Source organism: Wyeomyia smithii, chromosome 2 (genome assembly GCF_029784165.1).
Source record: "Wyeomyia smithii strain HCP4-BCI-WySm-NY-G18 chromosome 2, ASM2978416v1, whole genome shotgun sequence".
Taxonomy (NCBI): domain Eukaryota; kingdom Metazoa; phylum Arthropoda; class Insecta; order Diptera; family Culicidae; genus Wyeomyia; species Wyeomyia smithii.
Window position 1 is genome coordinate 119,979,914 of NC_073695.1, and position 23,100 is coordinate 120,003,013.

The following is a 23,100-nucleotide window of genomic DNA, read 5'->3' on the forward strand; positions in this document are numbered from 1 at the left end:
AGGTTCGAACGTGACAGCAAAATCTCTGTCGAGAACGGAAGCATCAGTACCGTACAATACAGTATTCAGCGCACATTTATAAACGTCAACGCAATTGTTTACGATAATAATAATTATAATTCAAACATAAACATCCCACACACAGGCAGTCTGCGCTGGTAATGTTACCGGATCTGATCGTCATAGACAGAGCTGGATGGCGACCGGATCTAACCTGCGTTATCCCGTGCATCCATCGACCATCGCGGGTGTGCATCCCTAATGTGTAGAGTTAACGCGGTTCGACTGCGAGTTCCAATGTTTCCTGAGTCGTGTGCATAGCGCATATATTTTCTTTGCGCTTCACGAACATTGACAACAACATAGTTTTTCCTGCTACATGTCGACTAGCTGTTGCGAATGCACACGTCCTCGGTTCGGTTGGCCCAAGGCTTCAATGTTTGTTTTCCCCGCGTCACGCAGACCGCTGGCGCTGTGCTGTGTGCAGTGAATCGGTGTAATGTTGTTGCTCCATCAACAGCAGAGCAGTATCAGTGTTTCTTCTCCCGTTGCGATTGTCATAATTGAACTATTTATTTTAATCTTAGTTCAACCTTCATCATGATGTTTACGTTAATTAATGTGCCGATGTTATGCTGTCTTGCATGGATGGAGATATGCTAGTGATGAGAAGATACCGGAGTAATGCCTTTACTAGTATTCATTTAGTAATTAAAATGGATCAACAGTGCATTACCAGATTAGTGAGATAATAAGATAGGATATCTAGCTTAAATGTTAGTTTTGTTTCTAAGTAAAGATGGAATTTCGGATGCATTTAACGAACAATCGATTATTATAAAAAGTACCATAAAAAGAAAACAGGCTATTTAGTTTTTTTTTCATTTTTGTCAAATTTAAGTCACCCCTTTCAAACACTAAAGCTGCAGCAGCCTTTAATTAAAACATTTTTCGTCCTGTGCCCACACTCCGTTCAACCTTAAAGTTTCGCTCAACCCTCAATCATAACACAATTTAATGTAATCCCCACCCCTTGTACCAGGCAACCCTTTTTTAATGTTTTCCAAGAAAGCAAACCTCTTCTCATCATTGGTGCCCTCGTCACAGCGTAGCGGCCGTTTGTCTGAACAAAACTGCTCCGATCCCATAGGCGTAGCCAGAGGGGGGCAGGGGGGGAGCGTTGCCCCCCCCCCCCCCTAAATGTTGACATTGCACAATGGTCCAGAAACCAAATTTAGGGGGAAATTTGGGTCTAAAGCTCTATAGCAATGTTTTAGAGAAAAGCTTTCTTCTACAAAGTTGTTACATATGATAATGCGCTTATTGAAAAATTATCAAAATTTAGGGGACCAAAATTTTCGAAGCAATCAACTATCTAACTTTTTTATCTTCGAAGATAGACATGTGAGATTGCAAATTGCTTCTCTTAAAAAGCTTTAAAAGTCGTTCAAAGGCAGTTTAAGGGTGAAACTTGAAATAAAGAAGTTAGAGCGCAAAATGTGTTTTTTCAATATAAATCGGTTGTTTTTAAAGATAGAAAAAAACCTTTTTTACAAAGTTACTTAAAATTATTGGAGCTATAACATTGTAGAACAAGTTTTTCTTCTATCTTCAAAGATAAAAAAGTTATATAGTTGATTGCTTCGAAAATTTTGGTCACCCTAATTTTTGATAATTTTTCAATAAGCGCATTATCATATGTAACAACTTTGTAGAAGAAAGTTTTTCTCTAAAACATTGCTATAGAGCTCTAGACCCAAATTTCCTCCTAAATTTGGTTTCTGGACCATTGTGCATTGGTGCAGAATTTTGTTTTCAATAACTCTAGTAGCACAAAACGACATCTTTAGCCCATAGAAACATCTGTGTAAAGTATCAGCCAGATCAAAAATAATTGATTGAAATGCTTGCGCTACGTTGCGTGGAATTGCACAGGTTTTTCAGTTTATCCACCAAGAATATTGCAGCGGCAAAAGTACCGGGCAAATCCGCCTGCATCAACTAGCTTGGAGTATTGGAACCAAGCTGTGACAATTCCTTACCTTGATTCTCTTGTAACCTCACTGGAAACACGGTTCGATGAAGATAGTGCACCTGCCTACGCCTTGTCCTTGCTACATCCCGCTAACGTAGTACGCATGTCATTGAAAGAGTTCAAGCGCAAAACCGAAAATTTCGTAATTTTTTATGAAGTTGACAATTTTGTTTTGAGGTGGAAGTTTTGTATAAACATTGCAGCAGTATGAGAGCAGACCGTAAGAACTTGGAAGAGTTGGATCTTATAGACCTGCTACCTAAAGCCAGTTCTTTCTTCCCTGCGACTGAGAAAGCAGTTAAAATTTCACTTGCTCTACCATGGGAACATGCACGATTGAACGCTCGTTCAGCGCATTACGTCGGGTGAAAACCTGGCTGAGGTCAACAATATTTGAACGGCGGTTGAGTGCTCTCTGCTTGCTGAGTGTTAATCGGCAGATGGTCAACAACAATCGTGAAAAGACACATGAACCGCTTCCGGAACGTTTGACGTTTGATGCCCGAGGACTTTATTGAGAATCTTGACTGTGTCTTCAATCTTCACGTCCTTGGGAAGCTTTGACAGAATGTAGCGGCTGTGCAAATGGGTGTCCAGCTTTCGGAGAAGTAAACGCACCTTCGCCGCATTATTCAGCTGGCCTGCATCGTTCTCAAAGAGGTCCTGGTAGCGGTTAAACAACAACGTCCGAACGTAACTCCGTTTTCTTCGTCGAAGACAAACTCGATGATGTTCAAAAAGAGGGACTCCAAAATCTGCTCCGGGGTTTGATACTGACGCTGCTGGACCGCTATCCGCTGTAAAATTTGGGCCATCTTGTGAATCATATCTTGAATTCCCGGTTGCGGCTGCTGATCAACTCTATCTTTTGCCATGTTCGTGGATTCTTGAGATCCTCGTCGCCAAAATAATATGTCCAAAGGTTTAAATGAACTTAAGAGTTTTTAGTAAAGAACATACGTGCCGCGTAAATTCCGGAATCGCGTAAAAACGCGTAAATTTCGAAATCCGCGTAAAAAACCGCGTAAATTCCGGAATCCACGTAAAAAAAGCCGCGTAAAAAATCCGCGTAAAAAGCGACCTTAGTGAATCATTTTTTTACTTCTGAAATTTTGAAGAGTTTCCCCCCCCCCCCCCTTTTTGAAATTCTGGCTACGCCCATATCCGATCCTAAAATTAATCTCTTCCGTTTTTGATTGTCTGTCTATGCCAGAAAAATTTCATTCCACGGATTTTCGCGTTGAATTTATTTCTCAATTCATTCTAATTTTCACATGTGATATCATCCAAATGCTAACCGCTTGATGCGGACAAATCCAATCCTTAATGAGCTTTTATAATTTTAGACGGTTTTGCCCAGTTGCTGAAGTATCGCCGAACACGAAAAAGCACTGCCAAAACGATTAATAAGAAAAGGATAACGATGAAAATCCAGCTTAACAAAGTCTCGGACCAAAGAACTTTCCTCGTGAGTAAACAGGCGGAACGGCTCAATCGTTGCACTGTTTTCGTGATTGTCTTTAAGATGTGTATACAACGAACGGAAGGATGAGAAAAGCTGCTGGAAAACAACCCGGAAATGAGGATTAAAGTTTTTCAACAAGCATCAGAGATTGAAATTGCGCTCATAGAAGTGAAAAAAACTGCGGAAGGAAAAGTTTTCACCATTCAACAATAGCGCCTAGACTAGTGGAATGTTGTCATTAAGGATCTAGCTGTTGATTCACTCAACAGTGGGTCGTCGCCTTCAATGACGACGTTTCCACTTGCAGCAGTTGTCGTCAATTATGCAGTTTTAAGTGTCACTTTTTCAGCTTGTGCCGGTGGCTTTGAAGGAGAAGCCAGCCGCGAGTCCTGAGGGTGCTGTTCGACTGTCAAGGGTAATTGACGGTTGCCTGTTGAATGTGTGGTTGCAACGTCGGAGCGATGAGTGCACATTTTTCGAAAGCTGCCGGTCATGTTTTGTGGCTCGGCGATCGCTTTGAAGCGTGATAAGAGTTTGTGAATAGCACTACTCCATTAGTTATTTATATTTGCTTGGCATTGGCTCCATGCACTATTGTCAGAAATTGATTAACACGAGGTTTACCTATTACGCTTGTCAACCGGTGGACGATTGGAAAAATAAGAATTAATTTAAAAATGTGACTTGCATACCAGAGCATCATAATTAGACCTTATAGGAATTTTGATTAATTTTGAATTAGTTTGTATGCCGTGAAAAGATGTATGCTTAATAATATTTTTTTCGCTACTATTGGACATGAACTTCTTCTACACATAAGCTTCTACACATGCCTGGTCTCTGTAATAAACTACACCTTACATGGCGATGTTGAACATCAGACTCAAGAGCCCGTCATCTTGATTGAAACCGTCCAACGTCACGAACTATTCCGAATTGTGCCCGCTATTATGAAGCATGATGTGAAACAGGTCACGATGGCACGAATCAACTTACACTGGGGTCTTTTTTACGCGGGTTAATTTTGTGGGTTTTTTTAAACGCGATTTTTTCACACGATTTGGGAGACTATTTCTACGCGTTAGCAAATAGGTTGAGTATGAGTATCTCATCTAATATATTCTTTTAAACGCGGTACAATCAACCGCGTAAAAAACACCTCAGTGTAATCAGTTTTATTTGGAAACTGCAGTCAAGCATAATTCGTTGTGCTTAACTAAACCGTCTGCTGCCTTGAAGCCTATAAACTGATGATAAGTTTGTAAGAACACTTCTCTCCTCTTTGCCGTTTGAACACCTCAAAATGTTGTTTCCAATGAATGGCCATGAGTGTGATCAGTTAGCTGGTTCCATGAGTTAGCATGATACTGTTGACCGCTTTACAGAATAATAAATCCAGGCACCACATTTTTCTATGAGAAAACTCAAGTTGTCTCTCTTGTACTATTTCAGCAGTGCGCACTGCTGCGTACTTTCGTGTATTCTCACTACAGTGATTCACCACTCTTGTTTCGCTCGGCTGTGGTGTAAGCAGCAAGTGAGTTATTTTTCTCTGCGAGCGGCAGAAACACAGCTCAAAACAGAAGAATGAAGTGTGGTGCAAAAAATTCTTACACGCAGCACTCATGCTGAAGAAGAAGTTTGCGGTGAATTTTTCAATCTTTTTAGCATATTGAGAAGATTGAGAAACCAGTTTGCCTTAGTTACGTCTTGACACTTCGCATCGTGAGGTTTTTGCGATCGTGCCACACTTCCACACTGTATATGTGTTGAGAATGTGCCCTCACTGCTCATCAGATCTTCCGATCTGCTCATCAACTTTCCGAGTGTAATCAGCAGCATCTCCATCAGTTTACTTCCCGTCGGATGTTCAAACGTATCCTGCGCGAAGAGCTTGATTGGTATAGGTTGGCCAACAGGGCGTGAAACGTTTCTAACACTATGATCGATTGGAAAATAGGATTTGCCATGAGGCAAAGTTGACTAACCGCGGAATAATGGAACAAAAGAACTTCTTCTGTCCAACCTGCGCATTTGCGTCATCGATGACGATTTTTGACATCTTTACTTTCTCTACTGGGCTACATACAGTATTGAATATGAAACTGGTAAACGTTCGGTTAAATTTCAAACGGTAATAGCTGCGTAAAAAAAAAGATGGATAACCATAACCAATACGTTGTTAGATGCATAAACAGTGGGCCAGCTTTGTAATACATTATTATTTCATCGCTGAGCGTTAAAAATTGATGACAAGTTCCAAGATCAATTTTTCGCCACATGCCTAACACAGATGACATGTGTTGACACCAACCCTTTACTGTGATATTTTCTATACAAGTATCAAAAAAAAAATAGAGAGAAGGTTTTTTGCCTCAAGAGGTCAATTGATGCTTGTTTCCATGGGCTTAGTTAATTTGATGTCTCGAAGTTAAAGTTTTTTCGAAAAGTTTGAAATAACTCTCTACATGATTTCTATTCGTGTGAATAAAAAAACTGCAATGTTGCTACTGATGTTGATTAACAGTTTATCATGCTCTAATTAAGTCATGTTATTGAAAGGAAAAAGGTTTTAAGAACCATATCAAAAGAATGAATTTAAAAAAATACTAATTTAAAGAAGAGTAAGAACTGGTGAATGTTTTTTATAATTTTAAGTGCTTCTTTATTAGTCATTTTCAGCCTAAGATTCATTTAAACTTGATTTGAGCAGAATTAAATAAGACAAAATCATACATCTTGATGACTTGAATTATGACTCTCGTTAAAACAACTTGAATCAAACTTATTTTTTGAACTTACATTCATTCATTTCTTTGAAATATAGATAGCGCACCGCACCGAAGCGCTCTTGCGAGTTGAGGTTGTAGTAGTGATGTACAGCAAGAGAATTTCGAAAAGAGAGGTAGATTGAGAGAGCACAATCTAAATCAATCAATACGACTTGCGTTGTAATAAGAAACCCTAATTCCCGTTTACTCTGGGAGAATCTGGCGCTAGCGTAGAACAAAGAAATAACTGGTAAAATTTGTTTAATTTTTCAGAACAGTAAGAATAGAAATGTTTCTTCATCTTCGTTTTCTCATCATATGTCATATATGACAGTTTTTTATACTCATGTAGCAGCAAGCAAATTTTTGTTAAAGCAATTTCAAACCGAGACATGAAGCGTGCAAGAAAGATAATCTATTAACTGAATAAGAAAATTGATAGAAATTTCTAGAACTCCAGCCATCAGCGGCATGCAAGCATAACCAAACAATAAACCAACACTCATAGTGTTTCGGTTTGTGTGGTTTACTGCTCGCATTTATTCTTCCAATGCCCTGTCAGGTATAGTTTTGATCTATTGCTCATGCTATTGATTTATATTTTATTGCACCCAAATAGAGTCATTAGCCAATCTCACTAAATTACGACACACCACGAGAGCGCCGGCCGATCGCGGTTTCGAGTCAGTCGCCGAAAAAGTGCGTCAGCGTACACAATCCCGCAAGACATATGCTTGCCGTCAAACCAGCACACCGAGCAAGGAGTATATCGGTAGCGGAAGTTGGTCACCCTTTCGACAAAGGAAGCGACCTGGTATTGAACCACACACAATAGGCGCACCACTCGCCCAACCGTTATCTATTTCGAACACTTTGTTATAATCTGAAACATAATATAAATGGTAACTAATTACGTTAATGGATGTGTGTTTGTGCCCAGTCCCCGCACACACAATGGCCGTTTCCGGCCTACAACTGGGCGCACTCACTCGATAGCCGAATCGCACTGGGAGTATCGCTATACACGAGCAAGCCGGTTGCGAAACGTCCCATGGAACAGGAAACAGAGAATTGGAAAACCACACTTATTCCCATGCCGGCTCGACCGCCAACCACCCCCGTACAATATCGCTCAACCGAAATAAGGCCCGATCGAGTGCGTATAATGGTTGCACAAATTTTGTCTCTTAGCTGACTGGAATTCCAGCTAGCCAGCTACAGACAGACAGACGAACAAAGACCGACTGACCGTTCATCCTTGATATATCATTCACTTTGAAAATTTATTTATTACACCATCTTCTTCTAGTCAGTTCCCCGCTGAATAGCGTAGGGTGGTCGTATACACATTGCGCATATAAGGAGTGAAAATGAAAGTAAAATGGAATCTGCGGCAAAGAAGTAGAAATATATTGTACGTATTATGAACTAATATTCAAGCGCACAGAATCAAAATTGAATCACCCTAGATCGACACGTCCTTAGGCCGACCGGTTATTCAGAAGAAACGGATCGATCAACTGGCTGGTAATTAATTAATTACAGCTAAGACAACGCATTCACTTGACATTAGATCCTGGGAGCGGGGTTACAAGCCCTCCCGATATTCCGGACCTGAAGCCGTCCAACCGATATAGCTAGCAGCAATCGAACAGAAAGATAAACTTTCCCCAGAAGCTGCAAAACTTTCGCTCGGATAAACAGAGATGAGAAAATTGTCTCTAGGGGCTCGAATCGATACGGGAAAAACGCATTAAAATATTAACCAAACTGCTCTTCTTGATTCTGCATGTACTGTCTAAACTCGATAACTTGGGTGAAAATTACTTGGACAGGATATGATCGAAATTGATGGTTGCACCCTACTGAATTACAGCAACGTCTCAACGATGGTATTTTCTTACTGTAGAGTTTTTAGCAAACAAAATACGAGCTGAAAAAGTGCCCGGGACATTGGGGAAATAATTAAAAGTGGTTTTTCCGATTCCCGTTTCAACTGGCCAAAAAGCGCGCGGAGCGATAAAAACGATATTACTGCCAGAAATCAATTAGTTCTGAATCGCTTCTGTGATGCAGTAATATGAGATTCCAGGTTTTTAACTATATGAAGTGAATAAGAATGAATAAGTGCTTTTTGGTATAATTTCTTATTACACCTCCAAAAGAAACTTTCGAAAGTAGAGAACACAATCTTTAATGCTTGATTAAACGAATTTTTACTACTGTACTAAGTTCTTCCCAAAAGAGTTAGTGTCTGGCAACACTAACTCTGGCTCTGCTGATGGAACCATTCAAATCGCGTATTGCGTTAAGGCGTTACTAAGGTATCGCAAACCACAGCGAAAATTAAACCGTAAAACGTTTTCAGTTACCTCTTCCCAGCAACTTCCAAGCGGATGTAAAATGATAAAATCACTATTAAAATTTATCAGGAACGAGAGCCTGCTCCCCAACGGTTTCGTGAAATATCGCCGTTTTAACCTTGCGAAAACACAAATGGTATGAGCCGATTCAACGCCGCACTCTCCAGCCATTTCAACCCTTCCGGACGATCCACGAAATGGGAAAATTACACGCTGGAAATTTGACATAATGGAACAAAAACATCGTTGCGGCTATGAAAAAGACGACGTGAAGGAGGATTAAAATGAAATTTACTTTCGCTGGCGACCGTCAGCGACGACGACGACGGCGACGGCGCTGTCAAGAAGAACTTTCACCGAGAAGCACACCCCTCATTCAATCATCACAGTACTACATGTGTATGAAGGGCTGTGTTCGCCCTTAGATAGGGCTGTAACGCGAGTTTCATACCGAACATCGGTGAGATATTAAAAACACTTACTAGTTTGTTTGCTGTTATTGAAGGTACCTGCGCTGTGGCAAAATCCACTTTTTAACGGCCCGATAAGACGAATAACACAAACTGCAGATTATACTTGGCAATGATTAAGCTAGAAACCGCACTCTCAGCCTAAATTGAAATATCTTTATGATTTCATGTGCTGAAAGTAGTGGAGATTCAATTCATACTGCATCGAGTGGGTTGCAATAGAGAAGGTGGAGAATTGCAATAGAGAAGGTGGAGAATTTTGAGCTTTAAACCAATATAGAACCAATTTTTGAAAAGAATTAAAATGTAATCAACCAAAATAATTAATCACATTAACGATCAATGTCGCGATAAATCTATTTTTTTTATATTTTTTTTCGCTCATTCACCAGTTCTACAATTGCTTGTTAGAGGAGCACTTCTACAAAAATACCGGGCAACTATTTTGTTTTATTTTAATTGATTTATGTAAAACTGGTATGGGATCATCCATAAATGACGTAACATTCAAGGTGGGAAGAGGGGGTTTGCAGTTTTGTGACGAAATGTGACGAGAGGGAGGGTATGGGTTCAAGCCAAGCTACGTAGCAAATATGAAATAAAAAAAAAAATGAATTTCTTCTAAATGTTCGTTACTGCTTTGTCTTGGTCATTTCTGATGTAATGTATGTTTTTGATAATAAAATTTTCAAAAAAAATGTCATAAGAGGGGGGGGGGGAGGTGGTGATAAAGCTACATAATTAACTATAGGGGGTCAGACTTTGTGACGAAATGCTACGATGGGGGAGGAGGGAGTCAAAAAAACCTAAAAAAATCTACGCCATTTATGCGTGCTCCCTAATAATGATTACAAACATTTTATTTGGCTTATATAGTTTAGTAGTTTTAGTTTAGAAGAAAAATGGTGTAGAATTAAAGACAGTAATTTTGGCCTTCCAGAAAAAAACGTAAGATAGAAGAAATTTGTTAAAAAAAAATACAAAATTAAATGATAATAGCATAGCATAGCATAGCATATTTGATCGCCCGTGTGTTGCCCGCGATTGATCAGAATCAGCTGAAATTGCACAAAGAACCGTCAAAATGGTGCCTAGAAGTAGCAAGCCATTTTCAGTGTACAACTCCTGGTGATCTTTCTTTTCACTGGTCAATAACGTAGCTGGCCACGCCCAATGCAGATCAATAGAGGAAGGGATATCGGGAGTGTTAGTTTAATACTTGTTGCTACTAGAGACCGAGGAATCCTCTGCATCATCCACAAGTATCAAAGGAAGGAATTAGTGTTAGTGGAAAGGAATTGATCTGGATCCATCGAGGTTGATGGTGCGATCTTTTCTACACAAATTCGCGCACGATATGGTTACTTCGCGGTCTCTGGGCACCCGGCCACCAGGAGACGATATAAAAAGAACCATGCCACGATAGCTGTATCGGCATACAGGATAATCGAAGTTACAAGTTATCATCGGCAACATACCAATCGTCAACAGTCTGTATCACACCAACCTTCGCGTTTCATCCCGTGAACTATTTAAATTTACCTAGAAACGAATGGATTTTGTAAAACGCAACAACCGCACGTCGAACGTAAACTACGCAAACTACTGGCACCAGTGGCAAACATCGTACCGCGTTGTTTTGTGACATGATGGATAATGCGCTCAAATAACCGATAGAGTGAGTAACGAAAAAAAACGTTATACGATGTAATGGTCATTTACACGTGGCCATTGAACTTCGAAACCGCTGTATTAAGATAGTTACACTGAGCGCAGTCAAACTATCGCGCGTGAAACTGAACTGCCCTCTCCGAAAGCAAACAAGAGCGTACCGACCACTAGTATGACGAAAAAGCAAAAACACTCGCTTTAGTACAAAAAACCGGTAAAATTATATGCATCCAAAGCCCAATGTGAGACCAATTAAAATGAATTATAAAACACCTAAGAAGCATTAGGGTATGTAAAGGACAAAATTTATTTATAAAAAAAACCCAAACCAACAAAAACCCGAAAACAAGAGACATGAACTCAATAGGTCAATTAAACAAAATGCGAACATTTAGAAAACATTTGTCCAAAAGCTAGAGAAATCATAAATTAGCAAAATGAAGGAAACGAATATATATTTCTCAATTTCACTCGCGACAAATAAATGTTTGACTACACAATTAAACTAAGTACATATAAGCGAAGCGGATTAACAAACTATCAGATTTACAGATTTGGTTCATGGGCAGCTTTATTGGCTAGTTCGTCTACCCGCCAGCGAACAGCAGCGGCACTGCAAGCGTGACTAATTTTACTTCTCGTTAGGTGATTTTTTGTGTCTGGTCAAACTGATCACAAAACAAACAAAAGACTTGCGAAATATAATGATACTTATCCTGCCCAGAGCGGTCCTGTGATTCACTCCTTCACTATTCTAGATAACAGGGTAACCGGAACTTCCCGATTTCACTAATTACACTATTTTATTTCGCGGGAAACAAGCTTTACGACTAAATTTTTTCATAGAGGCAGTACGCGCACAGCACTTAATTGGCCTTGTTGCCAGCTCTCCACAAAATTAAATGATAATAAAATGTCTAAAAACACTTTTTGAAAAATTTGATTTTTTTTTTCTATAAAACAATTCAATGTTGCTCTAGCAATAACAGGTGACGAATATTGAAGAAAAATAATAAGATTTGTCGAAAACAAAAAAATTTTACAGCTATTCTCCAGTCACCTCGAACACCAGCAGATCGTCCATCTTCTTCCACCGCACACATCCACCGAGTGCGTAGCCTACCACGGAGTCGACGGCCTCTTCCTATTGCTCTGCTGAATATGGTTTTGAAGGCTCTCTCGTCGGGCATTCTGGCTGCATGTCCAGCCCAAAGAAACCTGCCCCGCCGAATTACCTTCACTATATAAGCATGTTGTACACCTTAATAGTACATATTACAACTCGTGATTAATGCATCTGCGTCACACTCCATCTTCCAACTTACCGCCAAGTATCGATCGCAGAGCTTTACGCACAAATACTCCGAGCACTTGTCGATCAGCTTCTTTCAGCGTCCATGCTTCATGTCCGTAAATGGCAACCGGGTAGATGAGCGTCCAATGCAGCGCTTGTGCTAGTTCGCAAACTACGAGACCTTAGCTGATCACGTAGTTTATAGAAGGCCTTGTTCGCAGCTGCAACTCGTCGTTTCACTTCACGGCTCATAAAGTTGTCATATGTCACAAGCGTACCAAGATAAAGGTAGCTGGCCACGCCCAATGCAGATCAATAGAGGAAGGGATATCGGGAGTGTTAGTTTAATACTTGTTGCTACTAGAGACCGAGGAATCCTCTGCATCATCCACAAGTATCAAAGGAAGGAATTAGTGTTAGTGGAAAGGAATTGATCTGGATCCATCGAGGTTGATGGTGCGATCTTTTCTACACAAATTCGCGCACGATATGGTTACTTCGCGGTCTCTGGGCACCCGGCCACCAGGAGACGATATAAAAAGAACCATGCCACGATAGCTGTATCGGCATACAGGATAATCGAAGTTACAAGTTATCATCGGCAACATACCAATCGTCAACAGTCTGTATCACACCAACCTTCGCGTTTCATCCCGTGAACTATTTAAATTTACCTAGAAACGAATGGATTTTGTAAAACGCAACAACCGCACGTCGAACGTAAACTACGCAAACTACTGGCACCAGTGGCAAACATCGTACCGCGTTGTTTTGTGACATGATGGATAATGCGCTCAAATAACCGATAGAGTGAGTAACGAAAAAAAACGTTATACGATGTAATGGTCATTTACACGTGGCCATTGAACTTCGAAACCGCTGTATTAAGATAGTTACACTGAGCGCAGTCAAACTATCGCGCGTGAAACTGAACTGCCCTCTCCGAAAGCAAACAAGAGCGTACCGACCACTAGTATGACGAAAAAGCAAAAACACTCGCTTTAGTACAAAAAACCGGTAAAATTATATGCATCCAAAGCCCAATGTGAGACCAATTAAAATGAATTATAAAACACCTAAGAAGCATTAGGGTATGTAAAGGACAAAATTTATTTATAAAAAAAACCCAAACCAACAAAAACCCGAAAACAAGAGACATGAACTCAATAGGTCAATTAAACAAAATGCGAACATTTAGAAAACATTTGTCCAAAAGCTAGAGAAATCATAAATTAGCAAAATGAAGGAAACGAATATATATTTCTCAATTTCACTCGCGACAAATAAATGTTTGACTACACAATTAAACTAAGTACATATAAGCGAAGCGGATTAACAAACTATCAGATTTACAGATTTGGTTCATGGGCAGCTTTATTGGCTAGTTCGTCTACCCGCCAGCGAACAGCAGCGGCACTGCAAGCGTGACTAATTTTACTTCTCGTTAGGTGATTTTTTGTGTCTGGTCAAACTGATCACAAAACAAACAAAAGACTTGCGAAATATAATGATACTTATCCTGCCCAGAGCGGTCCTGTGATTCACTCCTTCACTATTCTAGATAACAGGGTAACCGGAACTTCCCGATTTCACTAATTACACTATTTTATTTCGCGGGAAACAAGCTTTACGACTAAATTTTTTCATAGAGGCAGTACGCGCACAGCACTTAATTGGCCTTGTTGCCAGCTCTCCACAAAATTAAATGATAATAAAATGTCTAAAAACACTTTTTGAAAAATTTGATTTTTTTTTTCTATAAAACAATTCAATGTTGCTCTAGCAATAACAGGTGACGAATATTGAAGAAAAATAATAAGATTTGTCGAAAACAAAAAAATTTTACAGCTATTCTCCAGTCACCTCGAACACCAGCAGATCGTCCATCTTCTTCCACCGCACACATCCACCGAGTGCGTAGCCTACCACGGAGTCGACGGCCTCTTCCTATTGCTCTGCTGAATATGGTTTTGAAGGCTCTCTCGTCGGGCATTCTGGCTGCATGTCCAGCCCAAAGAAACCTGCCCCGCCGAATTACCTTCACTATATAAGCATGTTGTACACCTTAATAGTACATATTACAACTCGTGATTAATGCATCTGCGTCACACTCCATCTTCCAACTTACCGCCAAGTATCGATCGCAGAGCTTTACGCACAAATACTCCGAGCACTTGTCGATCAGCTTCTTTCAGCGTCCATGCTTCATGTCCGTAAATGGCAACCGGGTAGATGAGCGTCCAATGCAGCGCTTGTGCTAGTTCGCAAACTACGAGACCTTAGCTGATCACGTAGTTTATAGAAGGCCTTGTTCGCAGCTGCAACTCGTCGTTTCACTTCACGGCTCATAAAGTTGTCATATGTCACAAGCGTACCAAGATAAACGAATTCCATCAACCACTTCAAATCGTTCCCCATCCATGTTTACTTCAGTACCAATACAACCGAATCTTCCACGCACCCTGTAGAGTTAGTACTGAGTCCAAAGCTCACCGCTTGCCTCTTGAAAGGTCTGAAGGCCTCCTCCACGACGCTACGGTCGATACCGATGATATGTCGTCCTCAAAACCAAGCAGGGTGTGAGATTACATATTGATCCTACCGTTTCTTTGCATGTTTGCTCTTCGTACTTAACCTTTAAAGACGATGTTGAACAGTAAGTTGAAGAACACATCCCCCTGCTTCAGTCCATCTCACGTTACGAACACGACTGTCCACACGCATGATTTCGATTCTTCAAGCGTCATACGGAAAACCGTGTTCCAGCATAATCTTCCACAGCTCTTTTCGCTGAGTCGTATGTCGCCTTAACATCTACAAACAGATAACGAGTCTGCAAATTATACTCCCGGAACATATCGAAAACCTGTCACAGGGCGGAAATTTGATCCGTCGTAGAACGTCCCTGTCCGAAACAGCCTGGTATTCGCCGACGAAGGATTCCGTTAACGGTCTCAATCTGAAGAACAGCATAAGGGAGAGTACTTTGTATGCGGCTTTGCGCAGCGTAATGCTTCGATTGCTACAGCATTTCAGTCGATGGCCCCCCTTTTAGATTGAGCATATGAGGCCTTCCAACCAGTCGTTCGGCATTTGTTCATCCACCAAAACCCTTGGTATGATCCAGTGGATCGCATAGTACAGTCGCTAACTTCTCGCGTTTAAAAATACGGCCGGGATACCATCCTTTCCAGCAGCCTTACCTTTTTTTAGTTTGCTAATCGCTTTTCAACCTCCTCTGGTGTTGGAGCCTCTACAGCTTGTTCGACGCTCATAATCCAAATTTTGTTTTGCTCATCTTGCTCCTCACCATTCAATAGCGCCTGACAATGCTCCTTCCACTTGGCTGCAACCGTCGGTTTATCGGTAAGCAGCTTGCCGTCCTTGGTATTACACATCACCGACACAGGAGAATTCCTGATTCTGTTAACTGTTCTATAGAAGCTACGCACGTCGTTTTAAGCAAAGTTGTCTCCTACGCTGGCGAGTACCTGTTCGACGTGCTCGCGCTTCTCCGGACGGTGGACTCTATTTTCGGCAGCTTTTGCTTCCCTGTATCTCTCTCTTTTTCTGTTCTGACGCACAGCCGCGGTGGGCATGCTCCTGGCACGGTTCTTCTCATCCGTCACTCTCTAGCACTCAGCATTGAATCAGCCATTAAGTTGTCCTCCACGTGACTCACCAACTCACCTCTCTCGCAGTCGCTTCAATGGCACTGCGTATACTACTCCATATCCCATTTATATATTCCACTCACTCTTTCTGCTGTTCTGCGTTTCGTTGATCCAGCTTACTGGCGTATTCTTCCGCCACGCCATCAGATTCCAAACGCTGTATGTTGAAACACATCGTCCTTTCTGTGCGAGATTTTAGCACATTCAGCTAGTTGCGCGGATGTTAAAAACGACGAAATACAGGTCAAAGTCAATGGTCGGTATCAGAAAAGACTTGACATCCGTAACATCCGTGCCGATTTCATTGTTCGTGGTCAGGTAAGGTTTCAGTATGCTACCTTGCCAGGGCTGATGTTTTCACCGGGGATTGGTTACCAGATCTCCGCTAAAGTTACTCGTATTCCGGTGGGCACCGCGTGGAGGTTGAGATAGGAGTTTGCTGGGCAAAGATGAATGACCACATCAGGGTTTCAAGTTACATGTTTCCAACCAATTACGAACCTCGAAAAAAAAAAATAAAAATATGCACTTAAAAACTAAAATAGAATTGTTGTAACCTTCTAGTGCCCGAACCCGCCTATGGACGGGCTTCGGCAAAATCACTATAAATTCTAATATACAAAGAATTATATTTCTGCTGGAAGGACAAAATTACTGCCTACGACTTTGCCAAAGTTGAGACAATGTTTGTCGAATTGCTCAAAACACAAAACTTTGCTTCTGATTCATACCAATAAAATTCATATAAATAATACATTATGAAGCTTTCTGATAATCGAAATATTCACTAGCTACTTCTGTCTTTGAAAATAAAATTACGATATGTTTTAGTCCCAGAATTTAGAATCATATCTACATTCCCATAATATGCTTTGGTTGCATAAATGAATTTTCATTTTATTCACAATTATAACAGAATCCGATTTCTTTCAACGTTAGTTAACGATCAAACTTATTATAGAATTCCTTGTTCTCTATGCCTCGCAGTGAAAAGCTTACATTCTCGATATAATTCCATGTATATAAATAACGTGAGAAAAATCATTTCAAATCGCCTGGAAATACGAATATTCAATCGACCATTTTTGATTTGAATGAATCTTTGCACACGTATTTGACTTAGCAAACTTAGCATTTTTCATAGGTGGAGAGATTTTTTACACCCATGAGTTACATTCTAAAAGGGCGTATGCCTTTTGGCATAGGTTTTATTCGAAGCATTGTAGCCCAGAAACCGTTTATTGTATAGAAAAACTGTCTGAGAATGAGTTGTAGCGAATCGGAAATGCATCATAAAAAAAATATACACTGTACAAAAAAAATTTTTTTTGACCAAAAAAAATTAAACATAAACATTAAATTTCAATTGAAAAAAAAAAGAGTTGAATTTTTTTTCATTTTTTTTTTAAGAAACTTGACGTTAATACGCAACTTTTAAAAGAAGTCCAGGATGGAGAAATGAAAAATAATTTTTTTATGGTAGATTAATTTTTTTATGAAAATTCTAATTCAAATATTTTTCAAAATATTTGTATTCTGATGATTTTAAAAGATGCAGAGAGTCATTTTGAATCAAAAAGCTTTAGTTATTTCCAATTTAAGCTCGAAAAATTATAATTATTTAGGAAAATATACGTTTTTCTTAATTTGTCCATGGTTCTCCAGCGAAAACCATACATTAATTGGAATGCTTGATCAAAAATACGGGTAGATTTTTTTCAGATTTCGAGCACATTTTTCCGGTTTTTCGAGTAGTTGCAGACATTTTTCAAAAACATCTGGCATCTCTGCATTGGAGAAACGCTAGAGCATTAATTGTGTTATGCCCAACACGCAATCATTGTACTGGTTCCGAATTGCATCAACAATTGCGCTAAAAACGTACAATTTTGTACTGGTTTCGCACCATCCAACTTTTGCGTGTGACAGAACCCAACCTTAAGAACAATTTATCTGCACGGAAAAAAACTCACAAATAGAACTAACTGATAATCACATCAAAATAATTAGTATTCGTTGACAGCTAAATTTTTGTTACGCTTATATTTTCCACCACAAACAACCCAATTTCACTGCGCCATCTGGAATTGAAACCCTCCCGGTGCAAATTTAATTTCTCTCCCAGTTCTGTTGCGTCTCGCTTCCGCGGTTTCCCTCTGAGTTACTTTTGCCAAGAGCAGCTTCGAAATTGAATATAAATTAAAGGACCAAAAACATTAAAATCGCACTTCCCGTCATCCCCCGTGATTATTCACAGGAAATGTGCCCGGGTATTTTGTTCCCAACGAAAGCTTTACGTGAAGTGGGTGAAAAATTATGCTTTTACAATTTTATTGTTTCCATATACGATAATATCGTGCGCCATTATTTTCCGCTCCTGTTTACCACCCCGGCGAAGAATTATCGCGTCGTTTAGAGTATTTCAGTGGTTTTTGCTGTAATCCGACGTTCTAAAGTATTTGGTTTTTCTCTTTTCGATTACTTTCAGATGAACCGTGCTATTCAAGTTAAGCCAGCGGATAGCGAGAACCGCGGTGGTAAGTGCTTTGAACCGTTTCCCCTTCTTTGGCGATGCTCAATAACTCTTACATTTATTTGAGTTTTCCGGATTATCTTTTGGGTTATGTCATCTTATCGATTCTTTGAAAACAACTAGTTACATGCAACAATGAGTATAGGAATGTATCTCCAGAGCCAACTACAGTTAACCAAGGATGAGACGGTTTGATGGAAAATCGCGCAAATAGCATAACGGAAAAATAAATGATGGTTTTTTTTCCAAAGATTCAAATGACATACAACTTGGCGTGCTTTTATCACTTGTTTCTGTTATATTGAGTATTAGCACTGCATTATTTATTTATTTTTACAATTATTTGACCATGAAGAAAAAAGAAGAATAGTAAAGGAAAAGGATTCAATTTTGTAATAAAATGCAATTAACAGAGCAACTTATTTTTTGTGCAATTGGCTGTTACAGAAAATTCACAAATGGCGTGTACAAATTTATTTTAAAAAATATGAATATAAAGAGCTTTAAGGCTGGAAACAAATGTCGTACCAGCTAAAACAAATGTTCCATTACACACGAAGTGAAACTTTTTAGATACATTGAAGCTATTTACGGATTGAATTTTCAAATCCACACAGACGGATTAGTATCGGAAAGAAGGACAAAAAGTGTCCGAACCAGTTCAGTTCCCTCCTAGAAAGCATTGTGATAAAAGTATTGCCAAGCTCTGTGCTCTACCCGACTGTCATCAAACCCATTTCTGTCCATCCATAATTCAGGTCCATTTGATTAACATCATAAAAACGAGAACGAGAACTAAAAAGACCCCGAGGAAAATATGTTGCATACACATACAAGCCCCGATAGTAATCTCACCACTAATTTTCTCTTCTGTCGGTCTGTAAGCATACAACAACATCAACAAGGGCAGCCGTTAGGAGGTTGTCTTGCCTGTGCTTCACAGAAGCTCGCACGGACACGCGCCACCGACGGGTTGCCTTTCATCTTCCTAATTACCGACCGACATGGTGATTGGCAATAAATGTTGGGTAAGGTACGGGCATACAGATACCACCCATCAACTGCCATACCGCCCACTAACTGTTTGGCTGAAGTCAACGTTGTCACTAATGAGGGTACATGCGTACTTGATTGTAATTTAGACCTCCCTTTGTCTACCAGCTTGTCGCACCTAGCTGCAGTAAGACAAAAATTATGTAATTTTTATCTCCTGTGAAAAACTAAAAGAAACGATTGGAGAATAATTTCTTTTAAGCTTAAGTTTTTGAGTTTTGAATATTTAAAAGGCAAATTTTTGAAGTAATAACACTTATACAAATTATGTCTAAATATTGATTTCCCAAACAAAGCTGAAATCTGGATTGATTTTTCAGATAAGTGGAATAGACAAAATATTAAGGTCAGCAGTGGAAAAACAGAAGCGTTTCGTTTTAAACAGAACATTCTTTCTTGTAGTAACGTTATTAAAATTTATGTACATACTGAACCGAATAACAAACATGTTTCTCCTGTTATTCTAAAAAATTCATCTAACTTTTTTCATTTTGCCGGTCCGACCAGCCTAGGGATAGATCATTACGAGAAACCGGAACAAGGGAGAAAAAAGCCTCGTTAGACGACGACAACGACGGTGGCCGGCCGACAACAAAAGCGCAGAAGAATTATGAGAATGCCAATAAATCTCCATAAACATTACCAAAGATTCTGCACACACGCATATCCTCCCGGCAAGAAAACGTCGGACAGCAACAAATTGGGGGGATCCGTTGTGTGTACTGGTGGGCACACAATTTGTCTTGTTGCCTCAGAGGCGATGATTTCGAAGACCCCGAAGAAGACGGTCGAAAAAGGCGAAAGGACAACTTAGCCACCTATGCGACCTAAGACGTCGCCTGTTGGTCGTGCCTTTGCATATGTGTGCGAAGCTCCATTAGGTTTTCGGTAAAGACGACACTGCCACATTTGGGCAAACGAGAAATTTTCATATGATAAATGAACACGAGACGAATCCCTGCGAGAAGGTTGATGAAGATTCATTGGTCGCTGTAGAGCTGGGAGCAAACACGTGCTGAAGGCGATTTTATATACCTAAATTATAATAAGCGTCATCTAAAAAGATTTAGAGTTACAAATCAGAATGTGAAGCAAAGGATTCAAAACTGGTCGGATGTCAGAAGTGTCAAATATTTCATTCGCTGCCAGATCTAATCAATGTCATCTGAACCAATTCAAATCGAAAGTATTATTGTATCTCAAGTCTACGAAGCAAAATAAAAGTTTTAAGTTTTAACGAAACATCTCAATTCACTCTGAACTGATAAAACAACAATAAATACATAAAATATAACACAAGTAGCCGGTAAATTGTTGAAAAATCACCGCTCCCCAAATTACCATTCCGAAACGCTTGCTGGTCTCTCGCGTTAAGCTTATAGCCCCATTGTCATTAAAACAGAAAAGTCATCGACAATGGAACAAAATAGAGGACAATAAAATAGGCATCAAATTAGCCTACACACAGTTGCACACAATCAACAAAGATTCCTTGGGCACTTAATCCAGAAACGAGAAAAAGGTGAAACTCTAAATTAGTCCAGTCACTAGCGCGGTTGGTATCTGTGCCTAATTTGGTTAAGCCTGGCCAAGGCAAAGACAAAAAGAAAGTTTACAAAATTTTCGTCCACTTGTTCTGTTGCCGGGCGTGAATCACTGAGGCACCAGCGTGAAACAGAGGCCACCCCAAACGAGATAACAGGGAAGCGTGAGCCTCAACGCCATTAATTCAAATTATCTCATTTACAACGGAACCAGGTTATATCACTAATTTTTCCACTTGTTTTTTGTGTTTTGTGTGAGTGTTTGTGTGATGTTTCGATGTTGTTGCACTCTGTGTCCCTCTGGAATGGTGGAACGGTTTTTTCACGGAGTGTACCCTATCCGTGCTTATGCAAATTACGGTTATACCAATTATGGATATGTATACAGGATTGGTGTTAGAATGTCTTTCTTGCTTAGGTCTTACGGCGGGTGGGTGATGAAAGACTCAGTCGGATTGCGAAGGGTTTGGCCTTTCGCTCGTTAATGTTGCTGACGACTGAGTTGGTTCTCCTTCTGTTGCTACCAATGGTCCGGTTTTGTTTGCTGGATTTTATGGAGCGTGAAGTTTTTGCTCGTAATGAACGACGACTGAAGGTCTTCAAGTGGTTTATAAAGCTTGGAGAGAAGCAAAAAGGTTCAGGACGGAATTGCGTCAAACGATCAAAGAAATGAGCAGAAAAATAGACTCGAAAGAGAATGAGGTAGAAAAAATGAAAGCTAGTGTCAAAATGATGTACATAAAATTAAAATTAATGGTCAAGCAGTGTTGTAACCAGTCAAAAGCAGTCAACGCTGTATTGATGGATTGAAAATAATATAAATGAATAAAAAACTGTCGGATATTGAAGCCACCAAAATAAAAACCCTTCAGATAGTCATTGCTTCAGCACCGCACCAAAAACAGACCGTTGAAATATCAATCGTAATTTAATTTGGCCACTTCCGCTTCCGCAAACAATCGTTCGCCGCAGTCAATTTCAATCATCGCTTTTCCTGCGCCTTTCAACTGACACCCAGGTGCCCAGCCCATTCAGGCAGGTTCGACAAGTGAAGCAACAATCATCGTCTGCGGTATTGCAACCACTTTCCGCCGGAGAGCCATGCAATCCTGTTAACCTCATCGTGTTGCGTTTTCAGGTGAATTCCCCATTCATAAAAGGGCAACGGATGGGCGTGCCTTCCAACTGTTGCATCGAACTTCCGTGCAGCATGAAAATGCAACCCATCACATGCAATAGATGGGTTCATAATATAGATAGTGAATACTTAGAACATCAACAGGTACAAGGATGAACGAAAAATTCAAACGATGTACAAATTTTAGTTATTTTCCTTACACATAATTTGATTAAAACATGGTGAACTAAAAAATAATTAAGCAATATTATGTCATTCATGTATTCAAAAAAAAATCAATTTTTTATCAGTCCGTCCCTGTTCAGTCAATACTATGCCGCAAACCTCTCAGTTTGCTTAGGTGGCTGCCATATTCGACAGGTTTTCTAAAAATGACTGGCTATCTCATAACATATTCAAAAGTGCTGCCGCCTGGTAATATGTATGCGAACGAATGGTTCCGTGTGCCGCCTGTGGGTGCAGCGGATGAACGTTTATGCAGCGTCACGGTCGATGCAGTATGCAGCTGGTACTCTGCCGTGCGGGCGGTGGTGCTTAGCTACCCGCTCAGCACTAATGGCAGCAATCAGGTAAGCTATGTGCTGAAATTTTACTGCTCATTGCTGATGGCACACGACCGGCGCATTCCGTATGGAATGTGCAACTTCAAAGAGCAGTTAGCGATGATGTGTGAGGGACCCTTTTTGCTCGTTTGATTCCCGTTTGATTGGAGGCAATTATTTTTAATTCGAAATTATGCACAACATTGAGGAGGAATGAGTCGCGAGTATAATTCGTCACCATATGCGGACAAATCGGATGCTTTATTTTTTTAGAAACTAAGATCGACTAATGTGAAACGTTTTGTCATTCAAAAGCAGTTGCAAGCCACTATATAATTATTTTCAATCATTATGAGTGAGAGCATTTCTCGTGTCATTCTTTATCGGTAAAGTTGAGCAAAACAAGAAAATCACCTGACTGATATTGACAATAATAAGAGGCATACAACCCGTTTCAAACCCTGCGCATAGTAATTTTTAAATTTTGACGTACACCGTGTTCAATATATTCGGATACAATTTCAAAATTCTGTAATGATATGTAAAT

General features: G+C 40.0%; 1 protein-coding gene across 20 annotated transcripts in view; it reads left to right on the top strand.

The window, feature by feature from the left end:
• The window catches only part of LOC129722531 (CUGBP Elav-like family member 4), an 868,765-nt gene that overhangs the window by 607,315 nt on the left and 238,350 nt on the right, over positions 1–23,100 (top strand). For all 20 annotated transcript variants that reach the window (XM_055676019.1, XM_055676017.1, XM_055676031.1 and 17 more), the window contains one exon: positions 18,232–18,280. In XM_055676019.1, the coding sequence (XP_055531994.1) occupies positions 18,232–18,280 (49 nt within the window). The remainder of the gene's footprint in view (positions 1–18,231; positions 18,281–23,100) is intronic.